This window comes from Papaver somniferum, chromosome 10, assembly GCF_003573695.1.
Source record: "Papaver somniferum cultivar HN1 chromosome 10, ASM357369v1, whole genome shotgun sequence".
Lineage (NCBI taxonomy): Eukaryota > Viridiplantae > Streptophyta > Magnoliopsida > Ranunculales > Papaveraceae > Papaver > Papaver somniferum.
In genome coordinates this window covers 119,281,970-119,301,297 of record NC_039367.1, presented here as the reverse complement: position 1 = coordinate 119,301,297, position 19,328 = coordinate 119,281,970, and the positions used below count along the sequence as shown (strand labels likewise).

The 19,328-nt window shown below is 35.7% G+C and overlaps 1 protein-coding gene across 1 annotated transcript; it reads left to right on the top strand.

The window, feature by feature from the left end:
• Positions 1 to 389: 389 nt before the first annotated feature.
• LOC113316146 (uncharacterized mitochondrial protein AtMg00810-like) lies at positions 390 to 18,510 on the top strand. The gene is made up of 2 exons (XM_026564367.1): positions 390 to 708; positions 18,170 to 18,510. Exons 1-2 carry the CDS (start codon positions 390 to 392, stop codon positions 18,508 to 18,510), a joined length of 660 nt encoding a protein of 219 aa, XP_026420152.1.
• The last annotated feature ends 818 nt before the right edge of the window (positions 18,511 to 19,328 follow it).

The window sequence follows — 19,328 nt, the reverse complement described above, 5'->3', positions numbered from 1 at the left end:
GGTGGTAAATTAGTGTATAGAGTTAAACTAAAATCAGATGGGGCAGTTGATGGATACAAATCAAGGCTAGTTGCTCAAGGGTATAACCAATAGGATGATATTGATTATGGAGAAACTTTTAGTCATGTGGTCAAATCAACAACTAGTCTTATGTATTGTTGTTTATAAAGAATAGCCTATAAAACAACTAGATGTTTCAAATGCATTCCTACATGGAGATTTAACAGAGAATGTCTATATGAAACAACTTCCAGGGTTTTTCAGTTCAGATATCCCTAATAAAATGTATCATTTAAAGCAAGTGTAACAAAAGTTCAGTTCTTTGATTTCTTATAGATTTGTTAGAACAATGTCAGATTTTCCATGTTTTTTATGTTACTGATTCAGATATGACGGTGTTGTTGTTATATGTTGATGATATTATTCTTACTTGTACTTCAAATACTTTACTTAATCATCTAGTGCAATATTTAAGTTTTGTTTTTGCAATGAAGCAATTGAGTGATTTACATTACTTCTTAGGCATAAAAGCAACAAGAACACATAATGGTATTTTACTGACACGGAAAAAGTACACACTAGAGCTGCTAAATAAGGCATACATGACAGAGTATAATCCATGTAATACACCAGTGGCTAAAGGACCTAGAGTTTCTATAAATGAGGGTCATTTGTTGCAAGATGTATCTACCTACAGAACTATAGTTGGTATGTTACAGTACTTATGTTTAACTAAAAACATAGGGTACCAAAATACACCACAAAATTTTTCTTAGGCAATTAATATGGACAAACTTAAATACAATTCCAAGAGTTTAACTTAATGAATCTCAATCAAGTAATAATATCTAGAGTTATATCTCTCTCTCTCACAATCAGAAAGTTTACAGAGACTAGTCCGTGAACCTGATTTACGTGTGAGAGTACTTGGGCGATTCCAAAGATCAATTTCCAAGTAATCAATCAAGTTGTATCCAACAAACAAGGATGGATGTATCTACTTGATTGAATTTACATACAACATGTGATATTTCAATTATAAAGATAAACAATATAATAAGAAAAAACATACACCCGAAGTTTTGTTAATGAGGAAACCGCAAATGCAGAAAAACCCCGGGGCCAAGTCCAGAATGAACACCAAACTGTATTAAGCCGCTACAAATACTAACCTACTACCAATTAACTTAGGATTTGAATGTAGTTGAGACGGAATTAAACCTTCATAACAATTCAGTTACAGTCGTGCTCCTTACGCCTCTTGAATCCCAGCAGGACTCTACGCAAATGATTCTCCTAGTTGACGTCTTTTACAGCCTAAGAGTTGTTTTAACTCAATTGAAGACTTAAACCAATTTGCCTCCCACAGATAAGCCTATATGTGTGATTTCCTTTTTGATTATAGATCAAGGTGAGACTGGAAATCAGTAGCAATAGACAAAGTCTGGCTAACCTCAAAATCCGGACTTATGCTTCCCAAAGGGCGTCCTAGATTATTAATCACCTCATAAGTATTAAACTAGTGGAATCAACAAAGTCTGAGATGACGAGAACTTTGATGATTTCTGTAAGAGCATAGCTCGGTCGACCTCGCATGCGTTGCTATATCAAGCATGTTTGTCAATATTAGTGATCAAAACTATGAGTCTTGATTTCTAGTCTATTATAGCTAAGTCTCGGACTAGGATAGAAAAGTGTAGTTAAGCTCAAGGACTTCATGGCGATTCATCATACAACAACGAAGATCTACTCAAGGAACCGTGGAACTTCATCAACAAAAAGGTATGTGGAGACTTGAACTTATCTATCGCTCAAAAGTCTATCTATTCTATCTCCTACTTCTTATGAGACAAAAATTCGTATGCTATATATACTGGATCATACACATTTGACATTTCGAGCTGAGTATTCACTACTTATCTTTTTCTCGAAATCGTGTGTTGGTAAAGCGTTTCGCTTTGATCAAGTTTATCTTCACCTAGTGACGAAAGTCATGAAAAGTTTCAATTACTTTGAGAATTGCTCTGACGTGAAACGGTCTGTGAATAACGGCTATATAACGTCCTCTGAGAATGTCTCAATGATTGGAATGAGAGTTTAGATTACATAACCATGTATTTCTTAATCCGAAGTTTTCGAACTTTGTTGATTGAGAGAAACCGGAGGAATTGGCTTTTCCAAGTCCGTGAACCTAGTTTGCGAACTCAGTCCGCGAACTGTCGGAAGTTCGTGTACCAAGAATTTCTGCTGGGATTCCAAATTCGTTCGTGAAGTTCAAGTCCACGAACTCAGTCCACGAACTAGCGGAAGTCTCTTTGCCGAGATTTTCTGCTGAGTTTGGAAAACTCTGCCGGTTGCCTTAAGTCCGCGAACTTGTTTGTGAGCTTAAGTGGTTATGATCTAAATATGTGCTATGAACATGAAACTTAAATTACTAAGGAATTCTTTATGCAAACCGTGGCTATAAAGTTCATGAGCCGATTCAATCGAATCGAATCATCTTTGTTTCAATTGTGTTTTGTGTAGTTACATAAGATCTCATAGCAATTGAACAACTCTCTAACTAGTTCATTTGAGTCAATTGAACTAGTTATGGTGAAGAAGAACTAGGTTAATATGAATTGCTCATATGGTTAACCTTTTGGGTTACTATGTTGAACCAACATACACGTACACGTTTGGGCATGGTTTTCACAAACCCAGTAAACGTCTACCCAAGTGTGTGTGACAAGCTAAGTTTTCGATCTAACGGTTGAGAAATATTAGCTTGAATCTAAATCAGGTTTTCATCTAACGGTGAAAATGGATTGCTTTGTAACTAAGGCAAAACCCTGATTTGAAGGCTATATAAAGAAGACATCTAGCATTGTGCAAAACTAATCCCCACACGTCTGTGTGATACTAGTGCGCTCGCTAGAGTCGATTCTCCTTTAAACTTTGGTTTTCTTCTCTAAAACCAGGTTAACGACTTAAAGACTTCATTGGGATTGTGAAGCCCGACCGATACTACTTTTATCGTAGTTGTGTGATCTGATCTTGCATCTTCTATCGTACGAGTACAATCTATTGATTGGCTTGAGATCGTGAGAATTCTCCGATAGGCAAGATAAAGAAGTCACAAACATCTTCGTCTCACTGTTTGTGATTCCTCGACAAACCGCTTGTGTAGTCAAGAAGGATTGTTGAGAGGTGATTGATTAATCTAGGCTGTTCTTCGGGAATAAAAGACCGGATTATCAATTGGTTCATGTTCATCTTGATTTTATATCTTAAGACGGAACAAAACCTAGGGTTTTTCAGTGGGAGACAGATTTATCCTTTGATAGACTTTTCTGTGTGAGACAGATTTGTTTATTATCAAGTCTGTGATTTTGGGTTGCAGCAACTCTTAGTTGTGGGTGAGATCAGCTAAGGGAATCAAGTGCGCAGTATCCTATTGGGATCAGAGGCGTAGGAGTACAACTGTACCTTGGATCGGTGGGAGACTGATTGGGGTTCAACTATAGTCCAGTCCGAAGTTAGCTTGTAGTAGGCTAGTGTCTGTAGCGGCTTAATACAGTGTGTATTCAATCTGGACTAGGTCCCAGGGGTTTTCTGCATTTGCGGTTCCCTCGTTAACAAAACTTCTGGTTTCTGTGTTATTTCTTTTCCGCATTATATTTTTTATATAATTGAAATAATACAGGTTGTGCGTTAAAGATCATCAATAGGAAATCCAACCTTTGTTTGTTGATTGGTATTGATTGATCCTTGGACATTGGTCTTTGGTACCGTCCAAGTTATCTCTCTTTGATAAAGACTCGCAGATTTCCATTTTCTTGAGTAAAGATCAAATCGAGAGATTGAGATATAAACTCTTTGATATATCTTTTTATTGATTGAGTCTAACTGTCTAGTTGATTCTCATAAAAAGTATATTGGAGTTTGTTCATACAGATTGCTAAGCGAAATATTGGGTGTTGTTGTTAGACCCCCGCTTTTTCAATTGGTATCAGAGTAGGCAAACACGTTAAAGACTTTATAAGTCTTTGTTTGTCGCAATCTGAGTCTGTGGATAGAATCTCATACGCATACCAAAAATGCCTCCTAAAGCTGTCAACTTTTTCAAGTGTCTCGGAAATACCTCAAAGGGTCACTCCTTAGATGATTCTTCCGAATCCCGAGGTAAGAAGATTGTTCCATCCTGTGTTGGTCATTCTTCCTCCAATGAGACGTTGGACATAATGGCAAAGGCTGAAAAGGAGCTCACCAGAATTTCAAAAAAATCTACAGAGTTTGTTGATCTCAAGGATCATGTACAGCTCATTGATGAATTTGAAAAGTCTATTGATCGTGAACAGGTACTCTATAACATTATAGGGTCATTCTCTAAGGAAATTGAGAAACTTCTTCAAGAAAACAATATACAGCGTGAAAAGATTTGTGATCTTGAAAAGCTGGTTAAAGAAGGCTCAATTAGAGAAAAATGTTTGATCAAGACGCATTCATCTGATCTTGACAGATTTTGTGTTGAGAAAAAGAAACTTGAAGCATCACTTGTCATAGCCCATGGACAGTGCAATTCCTTGGAAAAAGAAAACTCTATTTTAAAGAAAAATTCTTCTGCACAAACTAATTCTCATGAGTTACTGTACAGAATGAAATTTTCTCCAGATGAAGATTGTGTCAAGAAAAGTTTTCATAACTTACAATCTTCTCCGGTGGCTATGAATTTTAAACAAGTACCAGTTATTGCTTCTCCTTTACGAATCTGTACCTTCCGTGGAAAAGGAAATCACTATGCTATCCATTGTTTTGCCAGAAATAAACGTGTTTCTGAACTTCACAACTTGCTTCTTTCTACTGTCAATGGAGTAAATAGTCGGACGACTGCTACAGTGAAGGTCCCTTTCATAGGAAACCAGGCATATAAAAATGATCTCTCTCCTAGAAATCATTACATAACATTTGTAAACTCTCAGGATACCAGTGAAAGCATGTCATGTGCTTATAAGAACAAATCTGGTAAATCTAAGTCTAGTGTGTGGAGACCAATTTCGGAAAATCCCCTCTAACCTATTTCTAGAGGTCCTAGACTTTGTTATCAGAAAGGTTTCTCACCAGTGATTCCTAGAAGGACTGCGAGACGCACTCTTTTTCATGAAAGCTGCAGTGAAAGGACAAGAAATGCTGAGATAAGATATCTTGGAGGAAATTACAGCTACTCTCTCAGAACCTATAGTGAGACTATGTCTCCCTCTGCTACCTAACAGCTAAATGTTTTACTCTTGTGTCTAACTTGAGAGATAGAAGGATAAGGATTTGAGAGATGCTCAAGTATTGTGTTATTTTTTTCTAGCTTGTATATCTTTTGATGTAATGCTCTTCTCTGGTTTCCTTTTCTTTTGTCACTATGACCTTTTGGGATGGAGAATCTTTGAAAGCTGCACAGTGTACAACACTTCCTCTTAGGGACATTTGTCTTTTGGTCGGCCCAAGAACGTCCGCATCTCCTCAAGGGACTCTAGGATTTCTATCCAGGGCATTCACAAACATATATAACTCTTATACGTGTTTCACTTTTCTTCATAAAGAAGTTCTATGGAAACTGTTCCCAAAGAAGAAGTTAACCCTTTGGTTGAGGATGATCTCAAAGGATGTGATTTTGGTCAAGAGTTTATACTGAAGAAGATGCTTGAAAGAAAAGAGTATAACTCTTGGATTGGAGAATCTGTCAAGGATCTGATTCGTGTTCAGAATGAAGTTAAGAACGAACTGGCTAACCTTCAATTGCAGATAAACCAGCTTATTGATGGACAGGAGAATATCATTGGTACTCAGAATATCTTGATCAGAAATCAGAAGAAAGTTATCCTTGATTGTGCAAAGGCTCGTCATTATGCTCGCACTGTTGATCGGAAAGTTAATGTTCTGACTTATGAACATGGTGTGTCTACAGTCAACAGGATCAAGGATATCAATAAGTCATACTTTGATGGACCATTTCAGAGGTATGAAATTATCAAGGAAAACTGAGGATATTTTCAGATACCTAGTATGTCTTCTTTTGAGTTGGAAGAATAACTAGTGCTTTGAATAGCGAAGATTGTGACTACACATAGCTATTTTTGTTTTCATCTTCTTATGTTTATTTTTTAGGTTTATTGGTTTTTAAATTCTAAAAATATTTGGAGGATGATATTATTGCAGTATTAATCTGTTTTGAAGTATTGCAATATTTTTATGGGATATGTATTGTTCGCGTCCGTGAACTTGAAGGTCCCATATTGTGTCAAAAGTAAAGTCGTTCATAAATTGATATTCGTATTGATGAAAGGACGAATGGACTTTTGACAATTACAAAAGTTATGCCTATGCAGTCATTTATTTGATGGAAAATAGGATGAAATCTTTTGTTTGACAAGGATAAAGTCTATTATGTCGTTATGCAAATAGTGATGGAAAATAGAATAGATCCTTGTATGTTATCCACGGTATTGATCTTCATTGATCCATTTTGTTATGTTTTACCGTGAAGGCTTCATTGTGTATCTTATGTTGAGCACCTTACAACTATGTCGATTAATATTGGACTTGTTGGTTGTTACATGAGATGCTATATGATGAGCATTCTTGAACTAAATTAATCATCTTGATTGGTTATTTAGTTATTTGCTTCGAAAGTCTTCTTTTGTCGAGCGAAATCTTTTGACAATTAAATTGATTGCTTCGGTGATTAGTTTGGTTGTGTATTCCAATTAGATTAATTATAGGTTCTCTTGTAATTAATCTAGTTGAGTTTTTCATATATTCCACAAGTTCTTGTGTTGAGTATATGAACGGCTATACTAATCATGTTCTATTGGTTGATGTAGTCGTATATTCCGTAAGGTTTTCCTTATGTTGAGTATGAACGATTAAGGTAGTCATCTTTGTGTGGTTATCTTAGTCATAGCTCCGTAAGTTTACTTATGTTGAGCACAATCAATTAAATTGATCACTTTTGTGGTTTGATTTAGTTGCATATTCCGATTAAATTAAGCATGGGTTTACTTGTGATTAATTTGGTTGAGTTTTGGATATAGAAAATCATTTCCATGGTTTTTGGTGTTCAATTAAAAAATTCTTCTTTTCTTTCGAAATTAAGGTCGCTCTTGTTTTTCTTTCGGGAATGACATCAAATGGGGGAGAGTTCTTTTAAACTTGTGCTTAATGGTAATATCTTGCGGGGTGTGCGGTTGTGGAATTTTATAGGGGTTACCTTGTATCTTAAAACTCCTTGATGAATGCAATTAGCTTCGGCTTTATGATTGCATCTAAATTAAGTCGGTATGTATTTTTTCTTTTAGTCTATGAAATGTATATTGTGGAAATTTTATTATGATCCCGTTCTTTTACCTTTGCCAATTTTATTGACAAAAAGGGGGAGAAATAATGTAGTTCACACTACAAATACATGTGGTTTTCGGATCATTGTGTAAGGGGGAGTGGTTTCCATGATCGAGATGGAGTATTGACTAAGGGGGAGTGATACATATCACCATAGTATTGTTGTTAAAGTCGTGATGCAATTGGACTTTGATGTTACATAATGATACTATGATACTGTATAATAATGATCGAGAATCTCGATTTCTCTCATTGTTATAGCTACGGATCTTCAACAACGGTGGTTCTAAACTTACAACCTTTGGGATCATTGGAGTACTTGGAAGGACGAAGATTTCAAGGAACGTTGAAGATTATACTATGGAATAGGAGCCACTAAAGTTTATCTTTTTTGTATTCCATATGTATTAATAGTTTTGTCACTAAAATTGACAAAGGGGGAGATTGTTAGAGCATAGCTCGGTCAACCTCGCATACGTTGCTATATCAAGCATGTTTGTCAATATTAGTGATCAAAACTATGAGTCTTGATTTCTAGTCTATTATAGCTAAGTCTCGGACTAGGATAAAAAAGTGTAGTTGAGCTCAAGGACTTCATGGCGATTCATCATACAACGATGAAGATCTACTCAAGGAACCGTGGAACTTCATCAACAAAAAGGTATGTGGAGACTTGAACTTATCAATCGCTCAAACGTCTATCTATTCTATCTCCTACTTCTTATGAGACAAAAAGTCGTATGCTATATAGACTGGATCATACACATTTGACATTTCAAGCTGAGTATTCACTACTTATCTTTTTCTCAAAATCGTGTGTTGGTAAAGCGTTTCGCTTTGATCAAGTTTATCTTCACCTAGTGACGAAAGTCATGAAAAGTTTCAATTACTTTGAGAATTTCTCTGACGTGAAACGGTATGTGAATAACGTCTATATAACGTCCTCTGAGAATGTCTCAATGATTGGAATGAGAGTTTAGATTACATAACCATGTATTCCTTAATCCGAAGTTTTCGAACTTTGTTGATTGAGAGAAACCGGAGGAATTGGATTTGCCAAGTCCGTGAACCCAGTTTACGAACTTTCGGAAGTTCTTGTACCGAGAATTTCTGCTGGGATTCCAAATTCGTTCGTGAAGTTCAAGTCCGCGAACTGGCGGAAGTCTCTTTGCCGAGATTTTCTGCTGAGTTTGGAAAACTCTGTCGGTTGCCTTAAGTCCGCGAACTTGTTTGTGGGATTAAGTGGTTATGATCTAAATATGTGCTTTGAACATGAAACTTAAATTACTAAGGAATGCTTTATGCAAACCGTGGCTATAAAGTTCATGAGTCGATTCAATCGAATCGAATCGAATCATCTTTGTTTCAATTGTGTCTTGTGTAGTTACATAAGATCTCATAGCAATTGAACAACTCTCTAACTAGTTCATTTGAGTCAATTGAACTAGTTATGGTGAAGAAGAACTAGGTTAATATGAATTGATCATATGGTTAACCTTTTGGGTTACTATGTTGAACCAACATACACGTACACGTTTGGGCATGGTTTTCACAAACCCAGTAAACGTCTACCCAAGTGTGTGTGACAAGCTAAGTTTTCGATCTAACGGTTGAGAAATATTAGCTTGAATCTAAATCAGGTTTTCATCTAACGGTGAATATGGATTGTTTTGTAACTAAGGCAAAACCCTGATTTGAAGGCTATATAAAGAAGACATCTAGCATTGTGCAAAACTAATCCCCACACGTCTGTGTGATACTAGTGCGCTCGCTAGAGTCGATTCTCCTTTAAACTTTGGTTTTCTTCTCTAAAACCAGGTTAACGACTTAAAGACTTCATTGGGATTGTGAAGCCCGACCGATACTACTTTTATCGTAGTTGTGTGATCTGATCTTGCATCTTCTATCTTACGAGTACAATCTATTGATTGGCTTGAGATCGTGAGAGTTCTCCGATAGGCAAGATAAAGAAGTCACAAACATCTTCTTCTCACTGTTTGTGATTCCTCGACAAACCGCTTGTGTAGTCAAGAAGGATTGTTGAGAGGTGATTGATTAATCTAGGCTGTTCTTCGGGAATATAAGACCGGATTATCAATTGGTTCATGTTCACCTTGATTTTATATCTTAAGACGGAACAAAACCTAGGGTTTTTCTGTGGGAGATAGATTTATCCTTTGATAGACTTTTCTGTGTGAGGCGGATTTGTTTATTATCAAGTCTGTGATTTTGGGTTGCAGCAACTCTTAGTTGTGTGTGATATCAGCTAAGGGAATCAAGTGCGCAGTATCCTACTGGGATCAGAGGCGTAGGAGTACAACTGTACCTTGGATCGGTGGGAGACTGATTGGGGTTCAACTATAGTCCAGTCCGAAGTTAGCTTGTAGTAAGGCTAGTGTCTGTAGCGGCTAATACATTGTGTATTCAATCTGGACTAGGTCCCGGGGTTTTTCTGCATTTGCGGTTTCCTCGTTAACAAAACTTCTGGTGTCTGTGTTATTTCTTTTCCGCATTATATTTTTTATATATTGAAATAATACAGGTTGTGCGTTAAAGATCATCAATAGGAAATCCAACCTTTGGTTGTTGATTGATATTGATTGATCCTTGAATATTGGTCTTTGGTACCGTCCAAGTTATCTCTCTTTGATAAAGACTCGCAGATTTCCATTTGCTTGAGTAAAGATCAAAACGAGAGATTGAGATATAAACTCTTTGATATGTCTTTTTATTAATTGAGTCTAACTGTCTAGTTGATTTTCGTAAAAAGTATATTGGAGTTTGTCCATACAGATTGCTAAGCGAAATATTGGGTGGTGTTGTTAGACCCCCGCTTTTTCAATTTCTATCTATCTTGATTGATGGAGCAAGCTCAACAATGGATCAAGATCAGGATACTCGAGCTATCAAGATAAACAATAGCTGGACCTGCCTTCAAGAATCCCTATGAAGTCTTTGTAGTGGTTAGGGTTTTAGGAAGAGGACGACTCTAGTTTACAACTAGGACACACAAAAAAGTAGTGTCGAGATTCAAAGATCCTAGTTGCTTGAGGTTCCACTTTTATAAACTTTCAAAGCATAAGTTGCTTTAGGTTTAAGCTAAGATAGCTTTGGAACCAAGCAATCAATATTCACTGTTAGATTAATCTTTGAAATGTAATTGACGTATCAAGATATACCCTCTGGTTAGGATGAACCGTGTATAAAGACAACGTTCATGAATGGTTAGCCGAGACTAGCCAACTGAACTATAAGCTTGAGCATTTTCATATACCACTTAAGACTTTAATTTTGAGTCACAATCATGTAATCAAATATGTCTATAGTGTTTTTAGAGATTGTTCAAATGCTAATTATTTCACTAAAATAATTTTATGTGCATCTGAAATTATTCGACAGGGCAAGTACATATACTTAAACCTTGTTCGTAAATTTATTTGTCATGGTACGTATACCGGGTATGTGTACCCTTAAGAAAAATTAAAGTTCCAGAACATGCAAAACTTTTTTAATATGTGTACGGGGTATGGATACCACACTGGTTCCAAAACTGACATATATTTTCCAGTACGCGTACTGGTTTGCGTACCGTTTCGGGTTCACGAGTTCACAGAATTTTTAAGGTATGCATACTGGTATGTGTACCAAAAAGTTGTTGTCGACATATAGCTACTACGGTATGTGAACTAGGTACATGTACTACAATTCTGGACCTATAACAGTTCTCCCAATTTATAAGACTGGTGTGCATACTGTCTTGTATCCAAGAATAATTATAGTTCTATATTTCTCTCTAAATCAATTCTAAACATTCCCAAATAACATCAATAACACATATCACTGTTCCAGGCTATTTTTTAATGATAATCTTGAATCATAATTTGGATTACGAACAATGGATTGTCCTTAACCAAAATTCATCAAGTATGAACAAATGTTCATTAAGCTTAGTCATATATTTCGAGGACTAATTACCAAGATAAACTTGACTCGAAATTCTTGATATGCTTACGATAGTCTAATTAGTTATGCGACATCGTCTCATAGATAGAAAGATGAATATAACTTGAGATATAGGTGGTTCAGTCTCCACTTACCTTTTGTTAAAGAAGTTCTCCAAAATCTTCAGTTGATCTTCGCCATTCAAACGGTAGAACGCAATGATGACCGCCGTGATGTCCGTTTCTCAACTACATCTTATATCCTAATCTGAGATTAACTAATTGTAGACTAGAAATCAAGATATAGTCTTGACAACTAAATTTGATAACAAGCTTGAGATAGCAGCACTTGTGAGTTCGACCGATCAATGCTCTAACAATATCCCCATTTGTCAATTTTAGTGACAAAACTATCAATACATATGGATAAAAATAAAGCTTTAGAAACTCCTCGAATCCATCATGCTTGATTTCCTTGATTTCTTCAACTCCTTGAATTCTTCGTTACTTCAAGTTGAAATGATTCTTAACGTGTTCAACTCAACCTCGTTGTTTTTGAAGATCCGTATCCATAGCGATAACAACTTTTGAAAACAAATATTGTCAATCGTCACTATACAGAAACATAATATTATTATCTTCTCTGAAGTTCAATTGTATCACAACTCTGAAGTAATACTATGGTGATATGTCCTCCCCCCCCCCCCCACCCACCCCCAATCAATACTTACATCTTTTGTATAATAGGTGAGACTTATAGACATTGATTCATTCCCCCTTACATAATGATCTGTAAACCATATGTATGTAGTGCGAAACTACTAATTAATTCTCCCCCTTTTTGTCAATAAAAATTGGCAAAGGTACGAAAATCATGGGATCGTAATGAATTCAACCAAAAGTTATTTAAGGATTTAAGGAAGTTAGAGATAATACATAATAACATAGTTAATATGTAACTCCTCATATCAACTTTATTGAGATGATATCACATAGTTATAAAATACTTAACGCTCATCTAGGAGATTTAAGATACAAGTATCCCATGTAAATTCCATAGTCACACACCCCAAAAAGATATAGCAATTAGGCACCAGTTCATTTAAGAACTCTCCCCCATTTGATGTCATTCCCAAGAGAACAACATGAGTGACCTTAGTTTTGTGAAAAAGAAGGATTTTTGTCAGACATTAACAATCACATGGATTTGTATCCTGAACATCGAATTAAATTAATCTCGACGCCAGTTACGGACAAGGATATAATTTTAATTGGTATGACTCAACATAAGAAAATCTTACGGGGTGAATAGTGCAGTAATAACACAAAAGTGTGATCACGAGTAGATCGATACTGCGAGAAAATTCTCACAGAGTTTGTTCTATTTTTAGTTTGAACATGATAGATTTAACTTTTGATCATATATGAGATATCAGTTCAATTTACAAAAAGTAAAGGACACATATATCTCATAAGACTTTGCAATATATTAAACCAATAATGATTACATATTGCGAGTTCATCTTCCAAAAACTGTTAGAATTTAAATAAATAAATCTAAAAACATTCAAGATAAAAATCGTTGGAATAGCTTGTGTAATCACAATATTTGTTATATCAAACCCTAGTTTTCCTTCTCAAAAGCAAGAATAAATTCTCACAAGAAGTTTCCTACAAAAAATGAACCAAAAGAGTTTACTTTGAGATTCCCATATTGTTCTTATAGTTTATGTATTCATCAAGTTCAGTTTCCTACAAAAATGAACCAAAAGAGTTTACTTTGAGATTCCCAGATTGTTCTCATAGTTTATGTATTTATCAAGTTCCTCTTCAATAAGGTCCAATCTGGATTCAAAAAGTTCTATTTTCTCCTCAAGCCTTTTTGTAGATTTTAGTTCACAGCTTAGTGCTCGAACTTGTTCTAGAACAAGGTTCAATTTGTGAGATAACTCATCAAATTGATAACCTGGAAGATTGTCACAAGTTAAGGTTTCATACTTTTCTTGACATGAATCACTCTCTGATGATTCAAACCGGATTTTCCTTGTGGAAAATTTCACACTCTAGACTTCTTCCTCCTTGCTTGAAAAACTTAACGAAGACATGGTTACCGGATCCTAAATTGATTATTCTGAAGGAAGGAACTTTTGTAAAACCGTTACGAAACCTAGAGATCGGATATATTAGAAGAGTCGGTAATTCGTTTTTTAGCCTTTACCCTAGTCATGATGTGTTTCACACATGTTGTGTCATAATTGCATGATCATGTGGCGTACAAGTATTTGTCATAAACTGCCCTTTACTTAGCTCAATAAATAAATTCAGAGCACAAGAAGTATCAGACAAGTTATGTCATGGATTGTTTTTAGGGGGCAAGGTTCAACTTTTACACAATTAAATATTATGCACATAGATGATACAATGGATTTGACACCCATCCCTTTTTAGATTTGTTATTCTCATCCAGGGGAGAGATGAGAACCAACTGGACAGTTATTGCATATGATAATTCCTTCCACATTGTAGAGGATCCGGTGGCTCTCCAAAAACATATTTTCTTAACCTAGGTCTTTTATTTACAGAATCAAGAGTTTGAGAGAAAGAGGTGAGTCTGTTACCTTTGATTTCAGCAACTTTTTCTTGAAACTGTCGATTGATCTTCGCAATTTGTGAATCATTTTGTTCAACTCTCTTGAGAATTCTGTCTCTTCCTTTTTTGAGCTTTCTTCTGTTTCTGACCCAATGTAGTTGTAGAAGAGTTAGATTTTGAATCACTTTTATCCTTTGTATGATCTCGATTGTTGCATAGGGACCACTGAGATACACATGTTGTCTCTTTGTTACCAGTCTGAGACTTCTCTTGTTTGAAAGAGTTGTTCAAGACTTTAAAACATCGAGAGTTCTGATGATTGTTCTTACAAGAATTTCTCGAAAAAGACCGTTTCTTCCTTTTATGAACATGAGGATCTTACGAAAGACACGTCTCTTTTTGTCCCTGTTTCAACTTATCCAGTTCACATTCTAGAATCTCAATCCTTTTAGTCCATATGTCCTTTTTCAGTTGAAATTCAGCCTTCATTGAACAAATTTCTTCATTCAAGAGGTCAATTCTTTCTTCTGAGGAAGACACATTTTTCCACGTGGAATGGCTAGAATTGTTTGAATCATGAACGTGTTCTTTATCAATACATGTGAGAAAAACTGCATTGGTTGATTCATCCTCGGGACAATAGTCTAAGGTTTCCATCCAAGCTTTAGTTTTCTTACAATAATCCTTGGGAACAAGGACAATTGATGACCATGACAAAGACATTTGGAACATACTAGAGCATCTTTGTCTATTTGAACCTTTTTATCCTTATTCTTAATTGATGATTCTGTATGATTTTTCCCTTTTCTCTGTCTAAGATTTTTCTTCATCTGTTGTATAAACAGTGACAGAGTATAATTAAGGATATTCTCATCTTTTTAATCAATTTGTTCAGGACTTAGAGATTTTTCATTAGTATTTCTTCCCACATTCGAAATGTAATGATTGTCTCTTTTGTTGAGTTCTAGATCAAAGATTTTTAACTTTCCAACAAGAGTATTTCTGGAAAGAGTTTCAAGATTGTTTCCTTCCGTGATGGCATGTTTCTTAGACTTGTATCTTGCTGGTAAAGATCGGAGAATTTTCGTCACAATGTCCTTTTAGGGAATGGTCTTCCCTAATGCAAAACATGCATTAACAATTCCAGACACTTTTTGATTAAACTCATCAGAAAATTCTTCATCAGACATACGAAGATTTTCCCAGTCAGAATTTAGGTTTTGAAGCCTAGCTTCTTTGTCTAAGGCATCTCATTCGAATACGGTTTCTAAGATATCCCAAGCATCTTTAGACCTAGAGCATGAAGTCACATGCTGCTGAAGATCTGGGCTTATGGCGTGGATAATAGCGTTGACCCCGTCAGAATTATGTTTTACAACACTTATCTCCGTATCACTATATTCTCTTAATGGCTTCGCAACAGTGGTTCCGTCTCTAACAATTGTCGGCGCATCTATCCAATAACTACAAGTTTCCATATCTCAAAGTCACGGGCATGTAAAAAGGAACGCATAAAAATTTTCCACCAGAAGTAATTCGAGTCGTCAAATGCTGGCGGTATGTTTATCGAGATTGTACTCTTGTCCATATAGTCAGATCGCTTTATACACAAACTAATCAGGTCTTAACGTGTTTGCCTGTTCGGATACCAATTAAAAACACTGGGGGTACCAAAATACACCGCCAACTTTTTCTTAGGCAATATGTATGGACAAACTTAAATACAATTCCTAGAGTTCAACTTAATGAATCTCAATCAAGGAATAATATCTAGAGTTATATCTCTTTATCTGACAATCAGAAAGTTTACAGAGACTAGTTTGTGAACCTTATTTACGTGTGAGAGTAGTTGGGAGATTCCAAAGATTAATCTCCAAGAATCAATCAAGTCGTATCCAACTAACAAGGATGTATCTACTTGATTAATTTACGTACAACCTGTGATATTTCAATTATAAAGATAAACAATAAAATACGGAAAAGAAATAACACAGACACCAAAAGTTTTGTAAACGCGGAAACCGCAAATGCAGAAAAACCCCGGGACCTAGTCTATATTGAACACCAAACAATATTAATCCGTCAAAGACACTAGCATACTACCGATTAATTTCGGACCGGAATGTAGTTGAGACTGAATGAAACCTTCATAGCAACTCAGTTACAGTTGTGCTCCTTATGCCTCTTGAATCCCAGCAGGACTCTGCGCAAATGATTCCCTTAGTTGGCGTCCTTTATAACCTATAAGTTGCTTTAACTCAATTGAAGACTTTAAACAATCCGCCTCCCACAGATAAGCCTACATGTGTGATTTCCTTTTTGATCGTAGATCAAGGTGAGACTGGAAATCGATAGAAATAGACAAAGTCTAGCTAACCTAAAAATCCGGACTTATGCTACCCGAAGAGCAGCCTAGATTATTATTAACCTCATAAGTATTAAACTTTTGGAATCAACAAATTCTGAGACGGAGAGAAATTTGATGATTTCTATCTATCTTGATTGATGGAGCAAGCTCAAAAATCGATCAAGATCAGGATACTCGAACTATCAAGATAAACAATAGCTGGACCTGGATTCACGAATCCCTATGAACTCTTTGTAGTCGCTAAAACCTAAAAGGGTTTTAGGAAGAGGACGACTCTAGTTTACAACTAGGACACAAAAAAAAGTAGTGTCGGGATTCAAAGATCCCAGTTGCTTGAGGTTCCCCTCTTGTAGACTTTAAAAGCATAGGTTGCTTTAGGTTTAAGCTAAGATAGCTTTGGAACCAAGCAATCAATATCCACCGTTAGATGAATCTTTTAAATGTGATTGACATATCAAGATATACACTCAGGTTAGGATGAGCCGTAACCGAACCGTGTATAAAGACAACGTTCATGAATGATTAGCCGAGACTAGCCAACTGAACTATAAGCTTAAGCATTTTCATATACCACTTAAGACTTTAATCTTGAGTCACAATTATGTGATCAAATATGTGTATAGTGTTTTTAGAGATTGTTCAAATGCTAATTATCTCACAGAAATAATTTTATGTGCATCTGAAATTATTCGACAGGGAAAGTACATATACTTAAACCTTGTTCGTAAACTTATTTGTCATGGTACGTATACCTGATATGTGTACCCTAAGACAAATTAAAGTTTCGGAACATACTGAACTTTTTCAGTATGTGTATCGGGTATGGATACCATACCGGTTCCAAAACCGACATATATTTTTCAGTACGCGTACTGGTTTGCATACCATTCCGGGTTCACGAGTTCACAGACTTTTTAAGGTATGCATACTGGTATGCGTACCAAAAAGTTGTTGTCGACATATAGCTACTCCGGTACGTGTACTAGGTACATGTACTATGGTTCCGGACCTATAACAGTTCTCCGAGTTTATAAGACCGGTATGCATACTGTCTTGTATCCGAGAATAATAGTAGTTCTATATTTCTCTCTAAATCAATTCGAAACATTCCCAATATAATATCAATGACAAATATCACTGTTCCAGGCTATTTTCGAATGATAATCTTGAATCATAATTTTGATTACGAACGATGGATTTTCCTTAACCGAAATTCGTCAAGTATGAACAAATATTCATTAAGCTTAGTCATATATTTCGATAACTAATTACCAAGATAATCTTGACTCAAAATTCTTCATATGCTTACAATAGTCTAATGAGTTATGCGACATCGTCGGTCTTCACTTACCTTTTGTTGAAGAAGTTCTCCAAAATCTTCGGTTGATCTTCTCCTTCAAACGATAGAACGCAATGATGATCGTCGTGATGTCCGTTTCTCAACTACATCTTTTATCCTGATCTGAGACTTAACTAATTGCAGACTAGAAATCAAGATATAGTCTTGACAACTAAATTTGACAACAAGCTTGAGATAGCAACACTTGTGAGTTCGATCGAGCAATGCTCTAACATTAACAAGACCTGAGATTTGTTTTGGAGTTAATCATGTGAGTCGGTTTATGCATGCTCCTACAGATATTCATCTGTTGTTGGTCAAAAGAATTCTTAGGTATTTGAAAGGTACTATTGGATATGGTATCACATTAACGAACGGTGATATTGAAAAGTTAACATCTTATACAGTTACAGACAGGGGGAAATTATTCCGAAATAGCTAGATCAACTTGTGGATATGCAAATTTTCTTGGTGATTCATTAGTTTCTTGGTCTAGTAAAAGCATTCAACAGTCTCAAGATCTACAGCTGAAGCAGAATATAAATGTTTATTTGTGGCTACAGATGAACTTGAGTGGCTTTCTTCATTAATGTTTGAATTACATATTAGTTTAAACTTGCCTATTTCACTTTACTTTGATAATACAAGTGCAATATACTTGTCTGTTAATCATGTTTGTCATTGCATGACAAAGCATATAAAGATTCAGTATCATGTGGTTAGGGAATTGGTCAGTAGTGGATTTCTCAATGTTAAACATATAGCTTCAGAAAATCAGTTAGCAGATATATTCACAAAAGGATCATGTGCTCCTGTTTTTACTGATCTACTACAACAATTACTTGGTTCTCCTGCCTCTACTTCAGCCAGTCTTTGTCAGAGTACGTATGATAATTCTACTTGAACAGAAAACTGTCACTTTGTTGTTTCTGGAAAGTTTTCATCTGATACTTCTCATATATCTACTTCTGCAGTTTCTGATATTGTTCCATGTCATGCTAGACATGTTTCTTTTTATGTTCCTTAGAATTGTTGTTACAGTTTTTCTCCTCCTTGTGAGTTAAGTATTTTTCTTTTATATGTTGTTGTGTCTTTCAAACTGATTCTATTAGCCATTATCAGTTTGAGGGGGCTAATAGGATTGTTAGTCAAAGTTCATTAGTATTGACAAAGTTCATTAGTATTGACAAAGTCAATAAGCCTTAGTAGTCAAATATCTTTAACATAGTCCTGTAACAGACAATACTTAATGTGCCTGAATATTATTCTTTCTGTAATGTTGGTTTTACTGTAATGCATATGAGCACATCAATTCTCAATTGCTCCATATAAAGCAGTTCTACCACGAGGGCCACTATGAGCAGGGGACATATCTGTAAGATTTGGACGACAAAAGCATATAATCCTTGTCCAGCAGCAAGATAAAGAGGTGGTGTTTCACCAGCATTTTTTAGAGAGTATGAGAATGTTGGATGAGCATCTGTATTCTTTTAACAAGCTTCTGTCTCACCGCATCATGCAGAGCAGCATCATTGTCATTATTTGTTGTCCTCAAGAGCTGTTCCAATATTGGTGTTTGCTTATTTCCTCTCTCGATGTCATTATGATCATTCTCGTTCTGAACATGATCAGTATGGTTCCCAAGTGCAGCTATTTTTGGAGTTTCTGAATATCAATTATTATTAGAAAAATTAGTTATAGTTAGTTTTGAATTAAGTTTGA